Genomic DNA, 9,716 nt, shown 5'->3' with positions numbered 1-9,716 from the left:
CCCAGCTGCTGTCACCGAGCCCGGGACCGCCAGTCATAGCCGCACCGCCTGATCCCCAAGAGCTGCTGCCACTGGCCGGCCCCAGTAGTTTGGGGACCGGGAGGAAGGGGAGGACGAAATGGTGACACCGCAGGCAGGGGATTCTGGCTAGGGACTGGGCACAGGGGCTGGGGAAGCGGTGCCCTAGGAACTGGGATCGAACCCCACCCAGCCGCTGCCTGTTGTCATGGAAACTGCATCCACAGGTAAAGTGGGCAGGCGCCCCAGCCCGCAAATGACGTCAGGGATCCGGGTCCCCAGACTGCCCCCTCCCTGCAGTGCACCTCTGCACCTTCCTCGCGCTCCCCACCTTGAGCACCAATCTGCCCCCAGCCCCCACGCACACCCCCACTTCACCACAGGCAACTATAAATGTTAACAGATCAGTTGAAAACCTGAATTTCATTTTCCCAAAGATTTGGAAGAAAACAAAATACTATTAATTCTTTTATTTAATGACTAGAGCCCAGCGCACACAAAATCATGCTCGATTAGGGTCCCTAGGCCTAGCCTGGCCTCTGCCACCCTGCGACGCTATGTGAAGTTCCCTGCCCCAGGACACTGCGCGATGCTCATGGCCCCTCGACTGCTCCACGAAACTCCCTCTGCCCTGCCACTGCTCTGTGAGGTTCCACCCACCCCTTGACTACTCTGCAAAGCTTGCTGCCACCCCACGAAGCTCCCCGCTGGACGCTCGGCAAAACTCCCCCCACCCTGTGACTGCTCTGCTAAGCTCGCTGCTGTCCCGGGAAGCAGCCTGCCACCACCACCGCCACTCAACAGTCCCCAATCCCACCTGCCGCCCCCACCCCCCATGGCGAGTGGCTCAGGGGCTTGGGGGTGGGGGGACTGAGAGGTGCTCCATGCACTTCATGGTGACTGGTCGTCCGTTCAGTTTTAATGGCACCTGGCTCTTTATGTATTAGGATCATTATTATTCTGGCTTCAGAGGCAAACTGCAGCACCTGGTGCTGGAGTGCCAAGTTTCTTCTTTCTGCCAAGGGTTGGGGCTGTTAAGGGCCTCTTGGCTGGTTGCAATGACTTTAGCGGGCGTGTTTGCACACAGCGTGCGCGTCAGTGACCAGGACACCGACAACAAAGCAATGGGCAGGCCCGCTGCCCCTAACCCGCCCTTACCCATTCCCTCCACAAATCGCCACACCCTACTCCCTCACAGTTCCCCACCCCCCATCCTCCAGTTCTCCCTCTCTCCACGCAGGGAACAGAAATCCCAGGGTGTGTGTCTAACTCAGGAGGGACAGCGTTGCCGGAGGGCTGGGGGTTGCCTGATGCAGGGAACACTGGTTCTTGCAGGGAGCATTGAAACTTGCAACCCCTTCAAGTGGCCGGCCTGGCTGTGGTGTTACAGGACTTGGGCGGTGAGTGGGCGAGGTTCAGCTCACCAGCAGTCTGGACTCGCCGGGCTTTCAAACCAGCTTCCCTTCGCCTGACTCCGCCGCTTTCAAACCAGAGCACTGGGTGCCCAGAGGGGACCAGAGGGTCTGAAGCGTCCTGGCCCAGGATTGCGGGAGGCACGTTCGGGGAGGAGCCGCCCGCCTGGTAGTGCTGTTTTTCTAGGGACTGGGGAAGAAGGTGCTGTGCTGTGTGCTCCCAGAAAGCTTTGTTGTGGTAGAATGGGAGCGTGTAGTTTCGGAAATGTAGCTTTCCAAGGCCTGGGGCGGTGGGCGCTCCCAGCGGAGGGGAAAGGCAGCGGGACTGGCCTTCATGCTCTTGGCAGCTGATTTAAGGGAACCCATTTCTTAAGCCACCGCCTCTTACTGGTCATGCGGCGTGGCCTTCGGCAGCTTTAACTCTGCTCCAGTACAAGATTTGAGCTGAGGGAAAGAGGTTTGGGGAATGCATTGAATAAAATGGCAACATTCTGAAGGGAAGAGAAAAAGCAACTATCTCACAAGCAAAAAATGAAAAGACAAGACTTAAATCTGAAAAACCCATTTGTCCTATGTTAATTATTATAGGAGAGGGTGGGGGTTGGGGATGAGGAGAGGATAAGACTAAGATGGCTGCCTAGCCTGTCTTTCAACTTCATCTAAGTGAAAACAAAACTCTTTATCATTGCACATTAAGATGGCAAAAGATAACAGGTAAATAAAGGAACCTTTCTTTGTTGGGTTACCATTACCATTCTTTGATAAGGGCAGCTCATGGTTCAGAACCTTTATCCACCATCATCAAAGTAAATTACTTCTTTATAGACACGGCCTACCTCCCATTAGTGTCACCAAGGTCGGGTGGATTAGGGAAAGGAAGCCAAGTGCCCAGTGTTCAGTAATACTATCCACTAAAATGAGTTGCTGTTTATACAATGTTTATAACAACTCTGGCTATCACAAAGCAGGCACTTGTAATTTTCAACATTATCATCATTATTGTAGAAATACTGTACTTTGTTAGCTGTCATAGGGGTTTCCTATCCTAGGCAACAAATCTATATCTGCACTAATAAAAGAGAAAGATGCAAATTGACCATACCTCCGTGACGCCCACCAGCCAATCAGTAGTCAGTGTGCAAATTAACCCAACAAAGATGGCGGGTTACTTTGCATACATAGGCGCCAAGTGGCCTGGGCCCCGGGGTCGGGTGCCACGCCCGCAGGCTCCCGGGACCATTGCGGCCCTGGGAGGTGAGGGTGGCCACACCAAGCCACACCCGCAGGCTCCTGGGACCTTCACCAGCTGGGAGGTGAGGGCGGCCGCGCAGCTTGATGGCAGACAGCAGGGCCTGCTTGGCTGTCGCTGCGGTGACCAGGGAGCAGGCAAGCGCAGCCCGTAGGCAGCTCCCAGCACAGTCTGCTTAGCCATCGCTGTGGCGACCCAGGGAGCAGGGAAGCGCGGCCTGCTTGGCTGTCGCTGCGGTGACCAGGGAGCAGGCAAGCGGGCCCGCAGGCAGCACCCAGGACGGCCTGGTTGGCCATCGCTGTGGTGTGGAGCAGGCAGGCACCGCAGAGAGCAGAGAACCACGGGGAGCGGGCCTAAGCCATCAGTAGGACACGCCCTGAGGGCTCCCGGATTGGAGAGGGTGCAGGTCAGGCTGAGGGACACCCCCCGCCACGTGCATGAATCTCATGCATCGGGCCACTGGTATATATATAAAAGCCTAATATGCCAAGTGCCCCCTCAGGAGTTCAACTGACCAGGAGTTTGATTGCTCGCTGTGATGTGCGTTGACCACCATGGGGCGGCGCAGAACTAAGGCAGGCCCCGGCCAGCAGCTGGAGAAAGGCCCTGATCAGCCATGATCGCCAGCCAGGCCTAGAGACCCTACCCGGGCACAAATTTCATGCACCGGGCCTCTAGTCTATCCTAATATATAAAAAGCCAGGGTCCGTAACATCCAAAACGACTGGAGGGACGACCAAACGCCAGGCTGTGTGCGCAGCAGGCTTGGGTGGGCGGGGACTTGTGGCAGCGGGGATGGGGGAAGGGGAGGCGAGGCCCTGTGGAGGGCAGCCTGTACTCCCCAGATGGCAGTGGCGGCTGTGAGCGCTCCTGATGGCCTGCAGACACTGCTTCAGCTCCGCCCGCAGGCTCCACTTGGTGCCATTCACAGCCGCCGCCATATGCTATGGTATAAAACACATTGTGTAAGTTAACAGAAGCATAGGCACCACCTCCATGCCACACCCCCACTTCCATCAGTCCCACCGGCCATGAGGCGCCCTCCCAAAGCTGTTTCCGGAGAGGCTAGTGGGAAGATCCCACCCTCGGAGCGCCTGCAGCGGCAGTGAGTTCTGGGTCGCTGTGGCGCCCGCAGTGGGAGGGGTCTGTGGGCCCCGCAGCGGGAGGGGGCTGTGGGTCCCGGCCGGCCAGGGTGCAGTGGAACTCTGGGTCTCCTGCAATTGGGTGCATGGCCGGCCTTCAAACCAGACCCTGACAGGAGGGAGGAGGACAGGGGAGGGCAGTTAGGGGTGATCAGGCAGGCAGGCAGATGGGTTGGGGCAATCAGGCAGGCAGACAGAGGCAGTTAGGGGCGATCAAGCTGGCAGGTGAGCGGTTAGGAGCCAGATTGCAAGAGGGATGTCCCAAAGGGTCCCCAATTGGAGAGGGTGCAGGCTGGGCTGAGGGAACCCCTGCCCCCATGCACGAATTTCGTGCACCAGGCTTCTAGTATATATATAGAAGCCTAATATGCTAAGTATCTGACCATTCAACCGGTAGCTATGATGCGCACTGACCTCCAGAGGGCAGACGCTCAACGCAGGAGCTGCCCGCTGGTGGTCAGTGCACTCCTACAGCAGGAGCGCCACTCAGCTGACCGACCTGGCAAGTGCAGCTGTGGCGGTGTGAGCCTCTCCCATCTGGACCAGGACTGGGACCAGAATTGGGACAGACCGGACGCGAGCCCACGGTCACTTCTCAGTCATGGGTGCACCGTTATCGCCCTAGGATGGGTGCGCAGAGACTGCAGCAGAGCGGCTGCAAGCCTACTGAGTGGCGGCGGTGGCAGACACAGCAGTAACGGGATGAGCAGGAATGGCGCAGCGCCCGGCCCCAGGCTTGGGCTCCTCCCCGGCTGCCTGTCACTTCGCGCACTACTACATCCCTTGGGGGATGGTGGACTGCCAGTTTCAGCCCGATCCCTGCAGGCCAGGCCGAGGGACCCCACTGGTGCATTTGTGCACCGGGCCTCTAGTTTATATATATAAAAGCCTAAGCAACAGTCTGACCGTTTGCCCGGTAGCTATGACATGCAATGACCACCAGGGGGCAGGTGCTCCGACCAGTAGAGGAGGGCTCCTGATTCCTCACGGAATTGGCGTGGGTTAGGTTGCTGCTGGGGTACTGTAGGCCCTGAATCTGCTTCACCCGCACCCTGGACCCATCAGGGGATGTCAGAGGCCTGGTGCACCGATTCGGCCTGGCCTGTGCCGTCTTGCAATCCAGGACTCCTCAGGCAATGTTGGAGAACTGGTTTTGGCCCAATCCCCACAGGCCAGGCCGAAGGACCCCATCAGTGCACGAATCCTTGCACCAGGTCTCTAGTAGGGATTATAAAATGCTGAAAGAAAAAAAAAATCTTGCCAACTGAATTATAAGGACGGTCTAGAGCAGCCGTGGGCAAACTACGGCCCGCGGGCTGGATCCAGCCCGTTTGAAATGAATAAAACTAAAAAAAAAAAGACCGTACCCTTTTATGTAATGATGTTTACTTTGAATTTATATTAGTTCACACAAACACTCCATCCATGCTTTTGTTCTGGCCCTCCAGTCCAGTTTAAGAACCCACTGTGGCCCTCGAGTCAAAAAGTTTGCCCACCCCTGGTCTAGAGAAAGCCTATGTGAACAGAAGTAGGTGGGCTCCTTGAGCCTAGAAAAAGGGAGTTCCTATGCCATAAATCATGAGGGCCCAGCATTGTCCCAGGAGAAGGGTTGATGGGATATAATGGGCCTATTCCTGCGGCAGAAAGGGGGTGGTCATAGCTCCCTGACCCAGGCCCATAATTTCCTTGGCTCTGATCCCAAGATCTCTAAGTAGACTCCAAATAACTGGCTTCCTATGAGATTTCCCAAAGGGACAGAATGTACTCACTAAAGGATGCCAGTATGCAGTCTAATTGGCAGGTGTGTTCTTGAATCAAGTTAATAAATTTGGCATCTGGTTTAAGAAATTAGTTTCTGTCAATTGTCCGGCCCAACTCCATTTTCAAAAATGGCAACTAAAAGGGATTTCTGAAAGCTGCAGAGTGGAGGGAGGCAGGCGGGACCATGCTGACTCCACTATGGCAGTGACCCTGAACTTCTGAACATACAGTTGGCCTGGGTTAACACCACACTCTGGCCTGAGCTAAACTCAAGGATATGAGGAGACCAAGCCTCAGGAGTACCTCTGAGAGGATGAGATAAAAAGGATTACTGGTATCAGGCACTGCAGAAGTGATTTCCTAATAGTGCAGTTCAGTTCCTTCAAATTATGTGGCTGCTTTTGCATTATGGTGCCACCTCTTGGATGTAAATTGAAAATCTAGATTTTACATTTTGTAGTCTCTAGGCACGTTTTAAAAAATAATCTGGCCCTAGCCTGTTTGGCTCAGTGGAGAGAGTGCCGGCCTGTGGACTGAAGGGTCCGAGGTTTGATTCCCGTCAAGAGCACATTCCCGGGTTTCGGGCTCGGTCCCTAGTGGGGGGCATGCAGGAGGCAGCAGATCAATGAGTCTCTCTCATTGATACTTCTATCTCTCTCTCCCTCTCCTTTCCTTTCTGAAATCAATTTTTTAAAAAAATCTGAAGTGGGAGCCATGGTAGATTCCAAAATGTATATTCTGCATTATAGTTAAAGGAACTACTTAACCCAATCCCTGAATTTGTAAGGGGGGGGGGGGGGGGGGGGGGGGGGAGCCCACAGCCCAGAAAAGAACTGCCTCCAAAGTTGTGAGTTTTTAACTGTCTGGAATTTTGAATGCAAAGGTGTCACTTACACGCTCTGGTTCTCTCTCCAACCCCTCGCTGGCGAAGGAGGAAAGGCCCACAGAATCAGGAGTCCAGGTTTTGCTTTCTCAGGCTCTGTCAATGGAGGCAAAACCATGTACATGCCTTAATTAAAAAGTACGTTATTGCTAAAAAATGCTAACCATCATCTGAGTCTTCAGGGAGTCGTAATCTTTTTGCTGGCGGAGAGTCTTGCTTCAATGTTAATAGCTGCTGACTGACCCGGGTGGTGGCGGCTGAAGACTGGGGTGGCTGTGGGAATTTCTTAAAATAAGACAATGAACTCTGCCTCATCGACTGACTCTTCCTTTCGTGGATGATTTTTCTGTAGCACGCAATGCTGTCTGATAGCATTCCACCCACAGTATAACTTCTTTCAAAATTGGAGTCGATCCTCTCAAACCCTGCTGCTGCCTCATCCACTAAGTTTATGTAATATTCTAAATCCCTTGTGGTCATTTCAACGATCTTCACGTCATCTTCGCCAGGAGCAGACTCCATCTCAAGAAACCACTTCCTCTGCTCATCCATAAGCAGCAGCTCCTCATCCGTTAAAGAGCTATCGTGAGACTGCAGCCATTCGGTCACATCTTCAGGCCCCACTTCTAATTCCAGTTCTCTTGCTATTTCCACCACATCTGCAGTCACTTCCTCCAATGAAACCTTGAACTCCTCAAACTCATCCGTGAGGGTTGGAATCAACTTCTTCCAAACTCCTGTTATGGTTGATGTTTTGACCTCATCCCACGAATCGCGGATGTTCTTAATGGCATCTAGAATGGTGAACCTTTTCCAGAAGGTTTTCAATTTACTTTGCCCAGATCCATCAGAGGAGTCACTATCTGTGGCAGCTATAGCCTTACAAAATATGTTTCTTAAATAATAAGACTTGAAAGTTGAAATTACTCCTTGACCCAGGGGCTGCAGAGTGGATGCTGTGTTAGCAGGTATGAAAATAACATTAATCTCATTGTACAACTCCTTCAGAGCTCTTGGGTGAACAGGTGTATTGTCAATAAGCAGTAATATTTTGAAAGGGATCTTTTTTTCTGAGCAGTAGGTCTCGACAGCGGGCTTAAAATATTCAGTAAACCATGATGTAAACAAATGTGCTGTCATCCAGGCTTTGTTGTTCCATTTATAGAGCACAGGCAGAGTAGCTTTAGCATAATTCTTAAGGGCGGTAGGATTTTCAGAATAATACACGAGCATTGGCTTCAACTTAAAGTCACCAGCTGCATTAGCCCCTAACAAGAGGGTCAGCCTGTCCTTTGAAGCTTTGAAGCCAGGCATTGCCTTCTCCTCTCTGGCTATGAAAGTTCTAGATGGCATCTTCTTCCAATATAAGGCTGTTTCCTCTACATTGAAAATCTGTTGTGTGGTGTAGCCACCTTCATTAATTATTTTGGCCAGATCTTCTGGGTCACTTGCTGCAGCTTCCACGTCGGCACCTGCGGCTTCACCTTGCACTTTTATGTCACAGAGTCGGCATCTTTCCTTAAACCTCATGAACCAACCTCTGCTGGCCTCAAACTTTTCTTCTGCAGCTTCCTCACCTCTCTCGGCCTTTATAGAATTGAAAAGCATTAAGGCCTTGGCCTGGATTAGACTCTGGCTTAAGGGAATGTTGTGGCTGGTTTGATCTTTTATCCAGACCACTAACACTTTCTCCATGTCAGCAATCAGGCTGTTTTGCTTTCTTATCACTCGTGTGTTCATTGGAGTAGCACTTTTCATTTCCTTCAAGAACTTTTCCTTTGCATTCACAACTTGGCTAACTGTTTGTCGCAAGAGGCCTAGCTTTCGGCCTATCTCAGCTTTTGACATGCCTTCCTCACTAAGTTTAATCATTTCTAGCTTTTGATTTAAAGTGAGAGACGTACGACTCTTCCTTTCACTTGAACACCTAAAGGCCATTGTAGGGTTATAAATTCGCCTAAATTCACTATTGTTGTATCTCGGAATAGGGAGGCCTGAGGAAAGGGAGAGAGATAAGGGAACAGCTGGTGGGTAGTCAGAACACATACATTTATCAAGTTCACCATCTTATATGAGTGTGGTTTGTGGTGCCACAAAACAATTACAATAGTATTATCAAAGATCACTGTTCACAGATCACCATAACAAATATAATAATAATGAAAACGTTTGAAATATTGAGAGAATTGCCAAAATGTGTCACAAAGACACAAAGTGAGCAAATGCTGTTGGAAGAGTGGTACGGACAGACTTGCTCAACACAAGAGTGGTCATAAGCCTGCAATTTGTAAAAAACCCTGTATCTGTGAAGTGCAATAAAACGAGGTATGCCTGTACAAGTCTTGGTTATTCTTTCTTACTTTTTCATAAAATGCTCAAGGGTTTCAAAAAGATGCAGAAAACATTTTTGCATAAAGATAAGCGTTTTATGATATAGAGTACAAAATATATTGGCAAGCTTTCCTGTCACTTGTAAACTGGGTTAGAAGGCAATCCCTAGAATTCCAGAAGTGTTGCGGAAATATTATCATTTTAATTTACAATCAGGATAGTGTATTCAAGTGGGAGTCAAGGGATCTGGGTTCTAGTTGTCATTCTGCACATTGTGATCCTATCTCTCAACTCCGGGATATCAGAAGCACCATCACAAAAAGAAAGGGGCTGAATCAGGCCATCTTGAATAGCCTACCCAGCTCTGTTATTCTGCAATGCCATGAAATCAGAGCAACATGTTCCAAGCCATCTGGGGTCAGGGATCTTAGAACCTATATTCTATGTGCAGTACCTTTAAAATTTCTACTTCTTTTTGGAGACCTGTTCTTATTTAAATACATTTATTTTACATGTTCTTCTGTGCATTTAACTGCATTTTCCTATTTAGCAGCCTCTTCATCATTAGCAATAAAAAAAGTTTCTCAAGGACATATTTTTTTCTTTCTTACTTTTATTTTTTTTTCAACTTGCTTTTCCAATTTCTCCAAGACCTCCTCTGGAGTTGTGGAGGCCAAAAGCTTCACCACTTTTTCACGAGATTTACTGCCCTGGATTAAAAGGAAAAGACAGTGTGAGGATAACATACTAAACTTTCTAACACTATTAGAAAGAGACCTCAGTTGTATGCATTGCGGACATATCCTTGTGGGGTTCTTACAGGTGACCTGCAACTTTCCTGACGACTTCACTGCCACTTTCTCCTGGCCATTGTGATCTAACCAAAGACTATCTCTTAGATTCCACCTTACTATAAATTT

The 9,716-nt window shown here is 50.5% G+C and overlaps 2 protein-coding genes across 3 annotated transcripts in view; both read right to left on the bottom strand.

Moving 5' to 3' along the window:
- Positions 1-9,716, bottom strand: part of LOC102261717 (chromosome unknown open reading frame, human C15orf40) — a 37,563-nt gene that overhangs the window by 16,761 nt on the left and 11,086 nt on the right. Inside the window, exon 4 of the mRNA XM_005878495.2 lies at positions 9,408-9,506. Within this exon, the coding sequence (XP_005878557.2) occupies positions 9,408-9,506 (99 nt within the window). The remainder of the gene's footprint in view (positions 1-9,407; positions 9,507-9,716) is intronic.
- LOC102250361 (tigger transposable element-derived protein 1-like) lies at positions 3,437-9,496 on the bottom strand. 2 transcript variants are annotated; one of them, XR_001364469.1, is made up of 3 exons: positions 9,408-9,496; positions 6,477-8,459; positions 3,437-3,623 (listed from the first exon to the last, which is right to left on the bottom strand). XR_001364469.1 is itself a non-coding variant. In XM_014549603.1 (2 exons), exon 2 carries the CDS (start codon positions 8,401-8,403, stop codon positions 6,625-6,627), a length of 1,779 nt encoding a protein of 592 aa, XP_014405089.1. In that variant the 5' UTR covers positions 8,404-8,459; positions 9,408-9,496; the 3' UTR covers positions 6,428-6,624. The 2 variants fall into 2 exon arrangements, 1 of the variants encoding a protein (XP_014405089.1); XM_014549603.1 differs by lacking the exon at positions 3,437-3,623 and having other exon boundaries at positions 6,428-8,459.

This window comes from Myotis brandtii, unplaced genomic scaffold, assembly GCF_000412655.1.
Source record: "Myotis brandtii unplaced genomic scaffold, ASM41265v1 scaffold561, whole genome shotgun sequence".
NCBI lineage: Eukaryota > Metazoa > Chordata > Mammalia > Chiroptera > Vespertilionidae > Myotis > Myotis brandtii.
This window is presented reverse-complemented; position numbering and strand designations above follow the sequence as displayed.